Below are 18,135 nucleotides of genomic sequence, written 5' to 3' on the forward strand. Positions count from 1 at the left end.
ACGGCAGCCAAAATAATAATAATAAATAAATAAAATTTTTTTAAAAATTTAAAAAAAGAAAATACTTGGCAAAAACCAAACAGCAGTCAAAACTGATAAAAGGCCAAATTTTGTTTAGATAATTTTAATTATTGACCTAATCTCTGGAATCTGAAGGTTAATATATTGTTCACCGTCTCAAATATCCTGCAGAAACCTCAAATTAGGGTGACCTGTTAAATAGTGCTAAGTTGTCTTTCAGGATTTCAGTTACCTGGTGGCTACTCCCTACTCCCTGCTTGCATGAGGTCTCCGTGATTGATCATAGATAACTTTCTCACCCTTTAAGGTGGCTGTGAGACCTCAAACCAACTCACCTCTAGCTGGCCAGGCGCGCTCCATTCAACATCCCAGGCGGGGCGCGCGGCCGGCGCTGTCATCTGCGATCAGGTCAGAGGGCGCCAGGGAGGAGCAAGGTCGGGGAAGTCCTGGGGGGCGGGGCAGCCCGCGGGTGGTAGCAGGAATCGAAACTCAGCTGCTAAACCCGCCGCTCCCGCTCTTCGGAATCGCATCTCGAGACCCGCGAAGCGTCTCAGCTCGGCCCTCATCCTTCCCGCAGCGGCGGCGGCCCGGGCCCCGCGGGCTCTGGACCATGTACACTCGCAGTGGGGTGCAGGGCTCCCGGTTCGGAGCCCCCGCCGCCTCCCGCCCGGCCCGGGACCCCGCTGCGTGGCGCGGGGAGCTGGGTCCGCCGCAGGGCCCCAGGCGGGGTTTGGAGGAGGCTCCCGAGAGCCCTTCGCGGGAGAGCCCGGAGCACGCGGGCCGGAGGTTGTAAGTATTTAATCACCTGTCCTGCGGGGCGGAAGCCCAGACCCCAAACAGGCGCCCAGGCTCTTCTCAGATCACCTAAGTTTGAACCACAGGGGCCCCATTACAGGGTCTCTAAGAAAATGCAGGCTCATTTGTCTAAACAATAGCAGACACGAATTACCTTATAAACTGAGTGTGCCGGTCCGGGATCCTTACTGAACATCCGACCGAGCCCGCGTTCCTTTTGAGGACACTACCTTCCTGATTCTTCAAGGCCGGCTACAGGACTAGGCTACTACTGGGTGTGTAGTAACTGCCTAGGCTTCTTAACTAATTTTCCAGATATCTCCAGAACTCATGCGATTTTTTTTTTTTTTTTTTTTTTTTGGCGGTACGCGGACCTCTCACTGTTGTGGCCTCTCCCGTTGCAGAGCACAGGCTCCAGACGCGCAGGCTCAGGGGTCATAGCTCACGGGCCCAGCCGCTCCACAGCATGTGGGATCTTCCCGGACCGGGGCATGAACCTGTTTCCCCTGCATCGGCAGGCGGACTCTCAACCACTGCGCCACCAGGGAAGCCCCAGAACTCATGCTCTTAAATAGTATGAAAATATTTTCTTCCCTTCCTATCTTAAAAAAAACTGATGCCCTAAATAGTATCTTCACATCAGCTGGGAGGGTAAGGGTGAAAAGAGAATGTGTTATTGGGTAGAAATGCAAATGATGCCTCTAGGAGCCTGCATTCCAACAAAACTCCCGGATAAATAGCCTCTTAGGACCAGAGGACTGAGCCTGAGAGGAAGTGAGTGGGTGTAGTGTTTCTTGCCGCGGGTGTTGATAAGTGCTCTACATAGGAACAGGTAGTAGCCTTTATTCCTGGTCTTTGCTTCAGGGACCACAGTTACTATCCTGGAAACATTTATTATGTAAAGTGTCAGTGATCCTTTTCCACCAATGGAATGAGATGCTTTAATCCAACAGTAGGGTTTGTAAAGACATTACTGCTTTTGAAGTGCTGCTTCTGTGAACTGGAACTTTCCAGATGGTTTCATTTTCAGTTCCCCCTTTTCATCAACTTCTAGTTACGTGAAAGACAAACGTTGGTTTCTAAGGAACAGTATATAACCTTATGCCCAATAAACAGATTTTCTTTCAGCCCTTAACTTTTGAAAGAATTCATAAGTACCAGGCTTTTAAATATTATTCAGCTTTGGGTTGCCCTTAGGTGGTGTGGGTGATTTCAATTAGAGATTGCTGCATTTCTTTCCTACTCAGAATGGGGGTTGGGGGGGGCGGGGCGGAGCGGAATTCCCCAGCGGTCCAGTGGTTAGGACTCAGCGCGCTCACTGCTAGGGCGGGTTCAAGTTTGATCCATGGTGGGGAACTAAGATACTGCAAGCCGAGCGGTGCGGCCCAAAGAAGAAGGGGGGGATATCTGGCCATAATGGAAGTCCTTTAATTCTGAGTATATCTCTGTAAGCTGTAGCATTTGATGTAACAGAGGTCACGGATGTATGGTTTCACGTTGATGATGAATACCCTCTATGTGCCTTTTTTTTTCTATTTTAAAGATCTACTTAGACATAATCATTTAATTGCAAGCTCATAACATCTCATAAACACTAGCAGTTGCATCTGTCTGTTTTCTTATTTGTAAATTAATTGTAAATTACCCCAGAATCTTGCTGGACTAAATTACTCAGAAAGGGGCAGTTTTCTAATTAATTTTCCAGGCCTCAGTATCTGAAGACCTCACTACATTTTGTGATTTCTAATTTGCCAGTAGACCATGAGAGAATACATGGGTGAGTTCAGTGGTGTTTCACAGAACTCATTATTTTCACGTGAACCAGTTGCAATAAGCAGAACATTATAAGATACATTTCCTTCTATGTATATAACAAGTAAGATCCTGTTTGGACCACTCTGAATTCTTCTTACATCTCCAGTAGTCACTTACATCTACTGTTTATTCTTGCTTGTCTCCTTTAACGGAAGCAGGAAACCAAGGAAAATTGTTGCATGGCAAATAACATCTCAGTAAAACTGACCAAAAAATGCCGTTAAGATTTATTTTCTTGGAGAGAAATTAGAAGCATTTTCTGATAGAAAATTAAGAAAAAGGAAGGATAGAGTTAAGTGCTTAATAGTGAAACTTCATTTGTTCACTTTCAATATGAGCTTATTTATATGCTAAAGGGTTGAACTTTGACCTTGTTTTGTGCGCATCCTTCCACTTATTCATTAGGGAAGCCCCAACGTGGGAAAAGGAGGAGCTTTGATGCCAGGCAGACTTGGGTTCAAGTTCTGATTCTGCCATTACTTACTCTCTGAACTTCAGCTACTTTATGTCTCAGTGTCCTCACTGGGTGAAGTGAGATAATACCAACCTCTCAGGGTCTGTGTATGTGTGTGTCTGTGTATCCATAAAACAATTTCATGCCTGGCAGAAAACAAGTATCCAGTAAATGTTGGGTGCTGATAGCCTTGAATTCACTTAACAAATGTTTATTGACCAAGTACTGTGCTGTCACCCTGAAGTGTTTATGCCTTGTAAAAACATACTGATTTAAAACGCTGACTTACATGTAAATATAGAGAGACTTTAAGGCAAGTTGTTAGAATGATTCCTGAGGACCTCTAATAGAATCTAAGGCAAGGCTGAGCCCTTAACTATATTTGGATTTAAGTAAAGTGTTTACTAATAAATATTGGATTTCCTAATTCTTTTCAGTTCGTGATTTTATCTTAAATATCGTAAGCTATTTATACAGATTTAAAGAGAAAAAAAGTTCACACAAACTTCTAATCCAAAGTAATCCTTTACCCTTCCCCCAAACTCTAGATAAATATGACTAAGGCATGGGTTTTTCTGGAAGGGAATTTTACCTCATTTTACCCAATTCTGGGCAAAAGGCTCTTGCCTATGATAGCAATACAGGCAAGGTTCACTTTGTTCAGATACTTGTCTATAACCGTACCTAAAGGTGGTCCTCTAGCTTGATGCTGTTTGAAGGAAATATAAAGATATTCTGAAAATGAACCCGTAATGTGGAATTTCACTATACAGTTAACTTTAACATAATTTGTATACAAACTCAGTTTACCTTAACATATTTGTGGCCAACTTTATAGCAAAAACTGTAGAGACTTAAAGATTAGCAATAATAACGGCAAGCACTTATGTATGTATGTTTGTGAAAGTGCATTGCATATGTTAACTCTTTTTTTAAAAAAAGTATTTATTATTTATTTTTGGCTGCATCGGGTCTGTTGCTGTGCGTGGGCTTTCTCTAGTTGCGGCAAGCGGGGGCTGCTCTTTGTTGTGGTGCACGGGCTTCTCATTGTGGTGGCTTCTCTTGTTGCGGAGCACGGACTCTAGGCACGCAGGCTTCAGTAGTTGCAGCACGTGGGCTCAGTAGTTGTGGCTCGCGGGCTCTAGAGCGCAGGCTCAGTAGTTGTGGCGCATGGGCTTAGTTGCTCTGAGGCATGTGGGATCTTCCCGGACCAGGGCTCGAACCTGTGTCCTCTGCTGTGGCAGGTGGATTCTTAACCACTGTGCCACCAGGGAAGCCCCGTACATATGTTAACTCTTTGAATCTTCACAACAACCCTATAAAAAGAGAGGGTTTCTAGCTCTGGATATTTAATTAGAAATACAGGAAAAAATAACTACTCAATGAAAGACAAGCCCTTGTGTAGCTTACAGTCTAATTGATGGGGCAGACAGTTATCAGATAATTACATGAGTAACTCTTTATGTGCACTGTGAAGGAAAGCCAGGGCCTGAGCTAGTCTTGGGAGCAGGAAAAGTGTTCCCAAGAGGTGATGTTTGAACTGTGATCTATAGGATAATTAGGAGTTGTGAGCGTTTTTGGTTTTTGTTTTGTTTTTTTCTGGCAAATTTGTTGTTGCAACACCAGTTATCTCTAATTCAATTCATTTCTGACACTACTCACAGCTGCTGCAGATGCCACAGGTTAAGGGCTCAGTCCCACAGGCCTGCTCCCACTTTAGGAGTAAGCCACAAGGGGGGCCCCAGGCTACCCACATCTCTGACTACAGATTTGGGGGTTCCCATGACCTCCCCCCGTGCCCAGGTTTGATAATTCACTAGAATGACTCCCAGAACTCATGGCAACCACTATACTTACAATTACAGTTTTATTATAAAGGATACGGCCCTGGAACAGCCAAATGGAAGATATGGGGAGGGGGTTTGCACAGAGTCTCCATACCCTTTCTGGGTGGGTCACCCTCCTAGCACCTGGATGTCTTCACTAATTTGGAAGCTCCCCAAACCTCATTGTTTGAGGATTTTTATTTAGGTTTCATCACATAGGCATAATTGATTAAATTGTTGGCCCTTGGTGATTGAACTCAATCTCCAGCCCCTCTCCCCTTCCCAGAGCTGGGGGAGAGGTGGACCTGAAAGTTCTAACCCTCTAATCACATGGTTGTTTTTTATGGCAAACAGCTCCCATCCCGAAGCTATCTACGGCCCCCACCAGGAATCATCTCTTTAGCATATAATTGACATTCTTTTTTTTTTGGCTGCTTGGGTCTTCGTTGCTGCACGCGGGCTTTCTCTAGTTGCGGTGAGCGGGGGCTACTCTTCGTTGTGGTGCATGGGCTTCTCATTGTGGTGGCTTCTCTTGTTGAGGGAGCGTGGGCTCTAGGCACGGGGGCTTCAGTAGTTGTGGCACGCAGGCTCAGTAGTTGTGGCTCACGGGCGTAGTTGCTCCGTGGCATGTGGCATCTTCCGGAACCAGGGATCAAACCCGTGTCCCCTGCATTAGCAGGTGGATTCTTAACCACTGCGCCACCAGGGAAGTCCTGACATTCTTATAACTTAGAATTCCGAGGATTTTAAGGAGCTCTGAGCCAGGAACCAGGGACAGTGATTGAATACTTAAACTTTATTATACCATGGTAGTTTAAATAGCCTCTATGGCAGCCAGGGAAGCTTGCTATTCAGATCTTCAAAAGACTGTACTGTGGGGGGCATAGTCAACTGACAGCTCTAGTTGCCATCCTTATGAATCCATTGTACCCTTTGCTCTGAGAGCACTTTCATTCTGCACTCTTCCCACCAGTGTCTGAGCATTCCAGGTGGGACTCCTTTATGGGGCAGCTTTTGCCAGAAGACTCCCCACTGACCTATCCAAGATTTTCTCAGAACCGTATACCAGTCTGAGGCTCTTCCTACTCAATCCTCCCTCTCTCCCTTCACAGGTGTCAGACCTACTCATGTTCTTAAGGCCTTCCCTGCCTACTGCTGCTTGCTCACCTTTTATCCTTCACAAGCCTTCCTCCCAGTAAATCTCTTGCTTGTCTAATCTCATCTTGGTGTCTACTCCTCCGAGGACCCAAATTGACACAGCCTTTAAGATACACCATACCCCTGACAACAGCAGCTTAGACACCATGGCTGTTGGGAGTGCTCTATGTCCTGGGGAAATCCACTCCTTTTCCTTATTTCGTCCCTTGGGGCTCAGGGGACATTCCCTGGTTTCCTTCCTCTAACTTCAATACTTTGCCCAGTTTGTTGTGCTCCAGGGAAGAAATTAACCCTGGTAACTGATACATTTTTTTCCCCCTTCATCCTCAAACTCTCAAGGGAGAGTGAAGGGAGAATAAAGAATGACTTGGGGGCTTCCCGGGCTTCCCTGGTGGCGCAGTGGTTGAGAATCTGCCTGCCAGTGCAGGGGACACGGGTTCGAGCCCTGGTCTGGGAGGATCCCACATGCCACGGAGCAACTAGGCCCGTGAGCCACAATTACTGAGTCTGCGCATCTGGAGTCTGTGCTCCGAAACAAGAGAGGCCGCGATAGTGAGAGGCCCGCGCGCCGCGATGAAGAGTGGCCCCCGCTTGCCACAACTAGAGAAAGCCCTCGCACAGAAACGAAGACCCAACACAGCCATAAATAAAATAAAATAAATGTATTTAAAAAGAATGGCTTGGTAAGCCCACTTATTAATGGCCAATTCCTGATTTTTCTCTCTTAAAGAACACTGTGTTATTATTATTATTTTTTTTTGCGGTACACGCGCCTCTCACTGTTGTGGCCTCTCCCGTTGCGGAGCACAGGCTCCGGACGCGCAGGCTCAGCGGCCATGGCTCACGGGCCCAGCCGCTCCGCGGCATGTGGGATCTTCCCGGACCGGGGCACAAACGCGTGTTCCCTGCATCGGCAGGTGGACTCTCAGCCACCGGGCCACCAGGGAAGCCCTACTATGTTATTTTAGTATTAAACATTTTGTAAATGTAAGATGAGATATAAGATGGGAAAAATGATAACATAGTCATTAAGTTATAGCATTAGTTCCATTTTTATAAACATCACTGTTTAATCATTGTTGAGTATACTCTTAATCCTGATGTATAATTTATACCCAAGACAGACCATCAAAAACTTAAGTCATTCTTGACTCAGCTTACTTGAATCTGAACTAGCCACAGAAAATAGTCTTAAATGAAGTGCAAGTTTTTACAAACTTATGAGAGCCTACAGGAACTGCTTTCCCTATTTTTTCTTCACTGCAAATGCCCCAGATTTCTCTTCTGTCTCCTCTTACGGCAGTGAGAAAATAAGCTTTTGCCTGTAGTTGTTAAATGGCATGAAAGCATCAGGCTATTACCCCTCCTTGGAGATGGAGAACTGAATAATGCCTGAGTTCCTTTTAGTGCTCTGAAATAATGGTACCTAGGAAGAGAAAAATCTCTGATTGATTCTAATGAGAAATCTTCTTGATGGCTGAATATAGATAGCTATTCATTAGGGAACTATTTAACTCAGTCTCCAGGCAAGGCTCGTAAGCATTCAGCAAGTTTGTAAAACAACAGACAGTGTTTAACTCAATGATAATTTTATGACTCAGTGAGCTGGGTAGGTGTCTCTATGGCCAGATTCTACTACCAAACTAATCAGTAGAGCTCTCCTTATTTGACTGCTTTTAGGTCTCACGCTCTTTGGAAGCCTCTGTTTGACTGCTTTTAGAATTAAGAAATGTGACAAAGCACTGCAGTACTGTGGTAGCAGAAAGGAAATTAGTTATGACCTAGAATAGTTAAACTGGGTACTCCGAGGGACTAAAACCGAAATAACAGTCAGTACCTTGAACTTTTATGTCTTGAACTTATAACCACGTGCTAGACCCTGTGCTACACGCATCATATAATTCATTTTTCTCTTCACAGTAAACACTTGGCCCCATTATTGTTGAAGAAACTGAGTCTTGAGAGAGTGTATGATTTCCTAAGGTCTCATGGCTTTTTTTTTAGTCACAGAACCAGCCCTCAGACCTGAGTCTATCTACCAAAGTCTGGATCCTGAACATGATGGGGCTGGAGGAGGGAGGGAATTTCCTATCAGTGGTCCTATTTTCACATCAAGAAAATAGAATTCCGGTAGACTGAAGAGAGTGGTGCTATAGAATCAGCAATGTGACATTTATTTACAGTTTTAAAATGATTTGGATAGAGAAGTAGTTTGTAGGAGCAAAGTTTCTGTGGTGATCCTGTTTTCTCTGCTGCTTTTCTTCATGACAGCTTGGTTGGCTTACATTAGAACAGTTTTCTCACTGTCACTGTTTCTGATCAACCTAAACCACATACGGCCTTCCAGAGATCTTTCACACTCTGACCACAGCCTAAAGTTAGCAGTGCATTTGACATTCATGACCTAGTACATGTATGGGTCTAGGTCATATGTGAGTTTATATATAACTGAAAAAATGTCAGAAAACAGTTCTCACCCTTACTATATGTGATGGACTTTGACTTTTTCTATTCTTTTTTTTTTTTTTTTTTTTTTTTTTTTTTGCGGTACGCAGGCCTCTCACTGTTGTAGCCTCTCCCGTTGCAGAGCACAGGCTCCGGATGCGCAGGCTCAGCGGCCATGGCTCATGGGCCCAGCCGCTCCGTAGCATGTGGGATCTTCCCGGACTGGGGCACGAACCCGTGTCCCCTGCAAAGGCAGGCGGACTCTCAACCACTGCGCCACCAGGGAAGCCCGACATTTTCTATTCTTATTCATTAAAAATAAACCCATTAAGTTGATTTCATGGCCCATTAGTGGGTTACCACCTACAGTGTGAAAAGCAAAGCATTGTTCTTTGCATGGCAGAAGAGATTGTTGGAATGGATGGAAAGAAAAGACATTTTGGTTTGATTAGGTCAAATTTACCTTCCTGTTCATACAGGAGGGGAGAAATTATGGTCCGGTTAGGGTGAATTTCCAACTTTTCTGCACTAGATTCCACTCCTTAATGTGGTATGCATTTGAATTCTGCTAAGTCTTGGGGAGCAATCATTTTTGTTCAAATACAATATCAAAAATGAGTGGGCATTTCTCAAAAAGTCTGACACCTGAAACAGTGAAGCAATAAATCAACAGGATGATGAAAGCTTGAAAACACATAATACCTATAATAATCGTTTAGAAGCATAGCAGAAATGAGAAAAAAGAAACTTAGCTCAATTACACAGTAAGGTTACTTACTTCAAAGTCAGTAGAGTGCTGTAAGGTTATACTCTTGTTAAGATTAATTGCATCTATTCAGAATGTATTTGAATCTGAAACAAAACCTTAACAGGAAAAATACCATCAAAGGGAGAAGACTGCATTTGAAGGGTCTTCTATATCAGAGAATCAGCCAATGATGGTTCCTTTGTTCTGTAATGTTTGTAATTCACCCTCCCCCCCACTATGAACACTTAAAAGGCAATTTATTAAAGTCCTGTAGAAAAACTGAAGACATTTCCCATCGTTAAAACGCAAGGGCTGGTATTGCCCAGTGTTTGTTTTGCTAGGGGACCAGTGAGAGCGGAAATCCTGTGCTACCTAGTCCTGTAAGAAACTCTGAACCCCTGATTTAAGAAATCTTTATTTTAAATATTTTCTCATTTAATACTCCTTGGAATATTTTTTCATGATTATAAAAGTAAAGTCATATCTGCTTGTTATAAAAATCTAAACATTACATTGGGAATCCCCTGGTGGTCCAGTGGTTAGGACTGAGCACTTACAGTGCCGTAGCCCAGGTTCAATTCCTGGTCGGGGAACTACAAGCCATGTAGTCGGGATCCCACAAGCCATGCAGCGCGGCCAAAAACCCCAAAAAACTAAACATTACAAAACTAATACAGAAAGGAAAAGTCCCCTGCAATTCAGATCCTTAGAAATAAACACTTCAAGCTGTTTGATATAAGGGCCTCTTTATCTTTAAAGTGTAAGTTGTTCTTTTTGACTTTTAATCCAAGTAGAAAGACTTAGAGCCATTATGCCCTTCAATTTCTACTGCCAATAGAAGGTGACAATAATAATAAGTGTCTTATACATAATATGTTATATATAATTATTATAATAAAATAGATATCTCCAAATAGGTGTCTTAAGCATAGATGGCTTTGTTTCTTTCCTATAAAGTAAGTCTGAAGGTAGGTAGTCTGGGGCTGATATAGTACAAATAATAGGCAATCATAATAGAACATTTGTTATTTCCTAGCCTTGTTCTAAGCACTTCATACTCTGAGAGATAGATATTTGTTATCCCCATTTTACAGGTGAAAGAATGGAAAAACTAATTTGCTCAAAGTTATAGTTAGGAAGCAACAGAATTAGGGTTCAAAGCAGGGCAGTTTGGCAATAGATTACCACTAGTGTGGTAGTCTTACAGATTGCTTCTTTCTGCTCTGCTGTTTCTGATGCATGTCTTACATATTCAAGTTGCCTCACTGACCAAGATGGTTGCTTGAGCACCAGCTTACACTTCAACCTTCCAGGAGGGGGGGAGGGCAACCAAAAAGCTTTTCCTGTCCATCTGTCTGTCTTCATTTAATGGAGCTTTCCTAGAAATCCTTCTCAATGGCTTCCCCTTATATCTCAATTTGCCAAACTTAATCACACAGTCATATTTGGCTATAAAGAAGGTTGGGGACTATAGTCTTAATGGAGCACATTGTTAACCTGAATAATATAGGAGTGCTTTTAGTAAGGAGGTGGTGAGAATGAATGGTTAGGTAGGCCAGCATCTATTCTGGTTTAGGAATTGAGGAGAGTCAAGCATAAGAGCAGAAATTAATCATATGATCAAACTGTCACTGGAGCTTTGGAAATGCAAATGGGATATCTACGGAAGAAAATTTTAAATGTAGTCCACATTCCTGTTCAGAGTATTGATTTTAGAGGACTATTAAGGGTTTTCTTCTGGATACTGTTCTGCGCAATCTTTGTTTTATGCTTTGCACATCCTGCAGGATTGTTTATAATAGTGAACAATTGAAACAACTGAAATGGTTAAGTGAGTGGTTATATTAATGGTGCATTGATGTTGTGAAATATTATGTAGCCATTTAATATTAAGCTTGTTACGTGCATAATTGGGAAAACCACTCATAAGTGAAAGCAGCATATAAAATTGGACTTAATATATGATTGCAACTGTGTAATATGTACAGAATATAGATTGAACTGAAATTCACCCAAATAACACTGTAATTGAGATCTCTGAGGAGTGGGGTTATGAGTGACTTTTAAATGTTTTAAAGATAATTTTCTGCATTTTCTTATGTGAGCATATGTTTATTTCAAAATCAGGATGAATTTCATTTTTAAATATTCTATGTAGATATTTAGATATAAATACCTTATGTCTTGCATTTCTAGTTTTCTCCTTTAAGTTACAGATGGCCTTGAGGAGCAGTGCTTAAGACATGTGGACATATTCAGAGCTTAGCCTAATGATAACAATAATAATAAGAGGAATAATAATAATAATAATAGAAAATGTATAACAATTTGATAAGTGTTTTTGCAAATGCCAATTTTCTTATCACTAAGCCATTCTTAAATATTCTCTTGTTGGAAAAGATAGTCCTCCTTGGGCCTCTTGCACTCTAGATGTCTTTCTGGGTATGCCAAGATTGCATACCTGACTACTCTAACCTGGACTATTTCTTAGGGTTGTTGTGTAGCTGGGAACCTTGAGAGATGAGGTACATTCTCCCCAGAACAAAGACCAGGCTTGCTTACTATCTGCTATAAAAATGGTGGATTCCACAATTCAGTGTTCCTCAGCTGCAATGCAAACACACTGTGTGTGCAGCATCCATCATGTTGACTTGGGGCCAGAGAGGACAGACATAAATATGCTGATGCCATGCCATGAGTAATAAAGTCTACCAGCATCCATGAGATAGTAACAGCCTAACTATTAGGCTAACTTTAGCTTGCAAGTAGGTTCAAATCACATCCCAGACCTGACATCTTTATGTTCTGAAAATATGAATTCCTTGTAGTTACATTTACTGAGGAAGCAATTTAATCCATTTTGAAAGTATACTTACCAATTGGTCCCCATCTCTACTTCCATCACTGTTTTTTGCCCTCATAAATATGGTGACCGTCTATGATATTATATTTCATATATATTCTTTGTATCTTTGCAGTGAATCTTTCTTGCTGTTTTTTTAATAGATGAACTTATTTTTATTTATTTTTTTAAGGCGATTGCGATCGACACATATACACTATCTTTAATTTATTTAATTTATTTATTTTTGGCTGCGTGGGGTCTTCGTTTCTGCGCACAGGCTTTCTCTAGCTGTGGTGGCAGCGGCTACGCTTTGTTGCAGTGCACAGGTTTCTCTTTGCGGTGGTTTCTCTTGTTGCGGAGCATGGGCTTTAGGCGCTGGGGCTTCACTAGTTGTGGCTCTCAGGCTCTAGAGCGCAGGCTCAGTAGTCGTGGCACACGGGCTTAGTTGCTCCGCGGCATGTGGGATCTTCCTGGACCAGGGCTCGTACCCGTGTCCCCTGCACTGGGAGGCAGATTCTTAACCACTGCACCACCAGGGAAGCGCTCTTGCTTCTTTTTTCATAGCTTGTATCATTTACATGTATGTGTTTCAAGTGAAGAAGCACATCTTTCAGGTCTATCCTGTATGATTGTGCCAGTTGGTAACTATACAGACTTTCCTGGCTAAGGTAGTAATTTGAAGCTGAAATACGTACCAAATCATTTGCCTTAGTGTGGGGTTACCTCCACCTGGCAGAAGGGGCACTTTTTTCTAATTTGCATAAATTTACCACCTCTCACTAAACCATGGGCCTATGTGAGGATCCTGGGATGGATATATGTGTGTGTGTGTGTGTGTGTGTGTGTGTGTGTGTGTGTGTGTGTGTGTGTGTGTATACCTCTTTCTACTTTCCATAAAGGTATCCTATGAACAAAGGCCCTGATGACCTGGTGGTCTCTTGTTTATCTTTTCCTTCTGGGTGTCTGTTTAGCCCTCTGGGCATCTATTCCGCCCTCCAACAGAAGCTGTGAGTTATAGAACTAACCAGCTTCACATCAGTCTCTGGGGCGTGCAGACTATGTCTGGGGCTCTGCAGGCTCTGAGACCAAAGAGAATTCATTAGTCCTTCCGCACCAGAGATGTGGAATGCAGGATCAGGGCTGCTGTGACGGGCTTAGGGGACAAGGATGATTTACTCAGTCTGATCTTGGTATTTTTTTTCTTAGGAATATGGTCTGTTTATAAAGAAGTTTTGCAAACCTGAGTGCCTCATAAGGTTTGATTCATGTTGGTTAAAAACAGTAAGCTTCAGAGTCCTATGTTGAAGACAGTATTAAAAAAAACAATATAGAAAAACATATCTAGAATCTAAATCTCTATCCAGTGCCTTTGATTAACCAGAAATTTTCCTTTGTTTCAATTACACCCAAGGATAAGATTTTCTTGAACTATGAAAACCTCAAACCAATCTTTTGTAGGACAGTAGACTTTATGTGTCTGCTATTCTGCTTGAAATTATCTGTTTGTCACTTAATCTCTTTCTGAATTTTTGCTCTTGAGTACATTTCTTTTTTACTCAAACCAGGGTTGTTCCTAATTAGAAATTTAAATTACATCTGCTGCAGTTTGTACACACCAGGATGTATTTATGTGATACTTTAAGCCGGCCGAGATATTTTTCATGACTCCACATACCATTTTTTTCATAGAGTGCTTACTGATGAGACCTTATAAAAATGCTCAAGAATGTGCACAGAGAGGCAGTTGTGTGGCTCAGGAGAGACCTCACAAGGAAGAGATTTCTTAAATATATATAGTTAAGAAATATATGGTACAGAAAAACACTTCTCCCTCTGTCTTACGCTGTTCTTTATACGTTCTCCCTTAGTGTATCTCATGGATGTGTGCTGTTGGAAAGTGAAAATAATCGTACAAATGGAGATATTGCGTTAAATTTCAATGAGGTGATTAAGGAAACTCATTTTCAAAGATATACGTTGATTTCGGTGGCTTGCATGTTGCTTAATCAGGAAATGACCAGAATACTAAATACAGGTAGGTTGGGCTTGTTTCCATCAGTAGCTTTGAGAGTCAGGCTGGGGGCTTCCCTGGTGGCGCAGTGGTTGAGAGTCCGCCTGCTGATTCAGGGGACACCGGTTCGTGCCCCGGTCCGGGAAGATCCCACATGCCGCGGAGCGGCTGGCCCCGTGAGCCATGGCCGCTGAGCCTGCGCGTCCGGAGCCTGTGCTCCGCAACGGGAGAGGCCACAGCAGTGAGAGGCCCGTGTACCGGAAAAAAAAAAAAAGAGAGTCAGGCTGTTGAAAGGAATGACATGGAGGTTAAAACAGCAGAGGCCCTTGCTGTGGGTGGAAACTACTTGGCTGAAAGCATGAATAAGTTATACTTGTTATTCATGTCAAGGGAAAGCTAAGAGAGAAGGGATGAATATTTGTATCTACCCAGGCATTATGTACTGCTACAGGATATTAAAAAATAAAAAGCCGATCCTGAGACTTAAGCTCCTCTTCCTATAGGAAGGAAGAGGAATAGAGGCTCCATTATTTGACAATGCTTTCTTCTGAATATTATATTTCAGATTTGACCTTTTCAGCCAATAAAATATCGCTAAGAAGGTTGCTAGGGAATTCTCTAACATAAAACATTTATTACTGGGACCACTGTCCTTGAGCCTGGGGTTACGTTTAAATGTTTTCGATTAAAAGCCTCTGATTTCAAGGCTAGATAATTCTCCCGCTTTTTTCACGGCCCTGTATTGTCTGGGTACTTGTCGGCTACACATGTTGGCCATAGATTGACCACAGAACTATTCCTAAGAAGAAAGATTCTAGTGTGATATTGTCACACTTAATCAGATTAGATATTGCAGAATAAAATCTTTTACAAACTTTTTTCTTTTCAAACCTTTCCTGATATTTTCGTAAGAGAGATTCATGGAACTTGGAAAATTCTCTGTGAAGCTTCTCTTAGCAAAGTGCTAGCACAGAAACCCTTTTTGCCACTTGAGATCCTATCCTTTAAGCCTCAACTTGCTATTCTCTGAAATTTTCTACTCCTCTGGGGTCTCACTGACTCCCTTCCACCTTGCATCTCTGACTACTTCCATCATCCCACTTTGAGGCTTGTTTGAATATCCTTGTGGTCTGCTCTGGTGGTTTTATGAATTGTTCCTAATTAAAGTGTAAGCTCTGTTAAAGGGGTTGGTGTCTGTTTTTTTGTATCTCCCCTCATGCCTCATAAGCCCCTAACATAACAAGTCCATAATGGGGTGCTTGGCTAAGTAGATTTACTTTGTTTGGAAGTCTGTTAAGAGGCCGAAGTTAAGGACAGTCATATTTTATGTTTTCTACATTGAGCTGAATACTTAGCTCCAGACACCCACCTGGTCTAAGTCAGAAGTGCTTGGTTTGAGTCTCAGCACTATTGCTTAATTAACCTCATGATCTTTGGCATACGATTTAACATCTGTGTCTTTATCAATGATTTATTAATCCCTCAATTCCCTTTTAGTCCAGATGTTTGAAGACAGCTTGATTGATCTACAGCACTGGTTCTCAAAGTGTGGTCCCCAGGTCAAGAGTATCATCATCTGGGAACTGTTAAAAATGCAAGTTAGAGATGCCCCCCGTCCCACATCTACTGAATCAGAAACTCAACATTTTACAAGCCCTCCAAGTGATTCTGATGCGTGCTGAAGTTTAAGAACTACTGATTTGCCGTGTAGTCAAATCCCTGGTATGGTGAGAAGCTCCATACCACAATGTTAATGGACATCGATGATTCTGCAGTCATTTTATGGTTGGCATTTAAATCCAGTGTCTCGTTTCATCTTTAAGCCTCTGAAGAATGGCTCACTATTGCATGATACTCAAGTTTGCAGGTACTACCCACAGAACTGAAGCTCCTAAGCTTCTATAAACTGTGGACAATTGAGGGGTGAAAAATCTTTCTGAGGGTGAACAAAGAATATGCAGTGGACGGGGGATTAATTTCCAGCGGCAGCCTCCTAATTTTGTATTCATCCCGTTGTACGCGTGCTAGGCTACACATGCAAAGTCTGCTGATATACGTTCGGTAATTGGGCATCCAGCAGCCCTGTTTGCATGCAGAGGTGGTCGCACACCTCCCATGTGCAACTTGAAAATCAAAGCCCAGTTTGAAGCTGGCTGAAGGCTTACTGCTAGGAAAATGACATAAGGAAGAAATGACTTCTGTTAATCAGAGCTTTTGGCCTCTACTGTTCAATCTTTGCTAATTTGTCCTTTGAAACTGTATGTTCCATGTGGGACAAAGACTTCTAAGAGTATCTGGGATTTTTTTAAAAAGACCTACATTTATAAGCTGATTGTATTTATCCGTAACGTTTCCCCTCACACTGTACCTACATGTACGCTGCAGTCTTGCTGTGCTTATGTTTCTGCTCTATGAAGTATTCATACTTCTGTGGGACTACGTGTAACATCACAAAGAGCCACCCCCCAGCACAGACTCATGGACTGGGTCTCTGGCATCATTTCATTTCAATTCAGCCCACATTCATCAAGCAGCTACTTTGTGCCAGGGGCTGGGCATATATGGATCCCTCAAGCACCGTTTCTGCCCTCAAAAGCTCACAATATTGTAACAACTTCTTGAACCTTAGTGGTGAATATTTTTGCTTAAGTGAAGTCTTCCCTGGTCCCCGCTCCCCACCCCCCCCCACCCCAGAGGATTGAAGTGACTCCTTACTTCTCTGAACTCCGGATTATGCTCGACCCGTGTCCCCAGGAGAATGAGGGGCCCAGCAGACCCCTGCCTAGAAGTCAAAGCCCCAAAACACAAGACTGTGGCCATCTGGCCACTCAGATGGGTCATCAGGAGGAGGTGGCTGCATTGCAAATGGCCCCTACGCCCAGTGTGTGGGAGCCAAAAATGTGTGAGTGTTTCCTGTACTCCTGTAGTGGGTGACATGGAAGAGAAGGCCAGTCATCTCAAAGGGATGTGCCCATGAGCGCCACCTGGAGGCATAGCGGATCCCTACAAAGACAGTTTACCAAGAGCTGACCCTGAAGAAGTCACTTATCATTCTCCATCAACTGCTTTATATTTCCATATGTGGCCGTGTGCACTTGTTTTAGTTTACCAGATAGATTGTAAGCTCCTGGAGAACACACCTGGGTCTTAAAAGGAATATTATCTTTCCTAGTACCTATTTGATGGTGATGATCATAAATACAGTATATTATCAGAAAGAATGTATGGTGCTTTATACGCATTAATAATTTCTCAAGATAATCCAATTTTTCTCTTCATTCTAGCACAGGTGCATATACCTTGATAATACCAAATGAAAAACGAAGAAATGAGATGCAACGGAGTATGTATATTATTTACCATTCAAAATACTTCCCATTTTCTTTTTTTTTGTTTTTAAACTACAGTTTTTGTTACTTTATTCATAATTTTTTTTAAAATTTATTTTTGGCTGCGTTGGGTCTTCGTTGCTGCACGTGGGCTTTCTCTAGCTGCAGCGAGCGGGGGTTACGCTTCGTTGCGGTGCGTGGGCTTCTCACTATGGTGGCTTCTCTTGTCACGGAACACGGGCTCTAGGCACGCGGGCTTCAGTAGTTGTGGCTCACGGGCTTAGTTGCTCCCCAGCATGTGGGATCTTCCCAGACCAGGGCTCGAACCCGTGTCCCCTGCATTAGCAGGTGGATTCTTAAGCACTGTGCCACCAGGGAAGCCCAACTTTGGCAGTTTTAATTATACCTTTTAAAATTATTCTATTTTAGTGCTTCTAAATTTGTTTCTCTGTGTTAATAGCAGAGCTCATTGCACGGTTATAACCTGAGGTTTCTGTTGGGCTTAAACAGTTTCACAGCTATCAAGTTCCTGTAAAATTCGGCTCACTGCAGATGTCCTTACAGGACTTGGAACACTTTTGAAAGAGACAAGTCATATATGAAATAGATTATAAAATAATCTGTCTCTTTCTAGACCTGTCCCATTCCTTTTTAATAAATTTTTAGTTTTGGCTGCGTTGAGTCTTTG

The 18,135-nt window shown here is 42.6% G+C and overlaps 1 protein-coding gene across 1 annotated transcript in view; it reads left to right on the plus strand.

Annotated features, from left to right (window-relative positions):
* The first annotated feature begins 520 nt into the window (after positions 1 to 520).
* The window catches only part of EPSTI1 (epithelial stromal interaction 1), an 85,598-nt gene continuing 67,983 nt past the window's right edge, over positions 521 to 18,135 (plus strand). Inside the window, exons 1-2 of the mRNA XM_065896182.1 lie at positions 521 to 810; positions 17,403 to 17,461. Coding sequence (XP_065752254.1) covers positions 632 to 810; positions 17,403 to 17,461 — 238 coding nt within the window. The 5' untranslated portion in view covers positions 521 to 631. The remainder of the gene's footprint in view (positions 811 to 17,402; positions 17,462 to 18,135) is intronic.

Source organism: Phocoena phocoena, chromosome 18 (assembly GCF_963924675.1).
Source record: "Phocoena phocoena chromosome 18, mPhoPho1.1, whole genome shotgun sequence".
Lineage (NCBI taxonomy): Eukaryota > Metazoa > Chordata > Mammalia > Artiodactyla > Phocoenidae > Phocoena > Phocoena phocoena.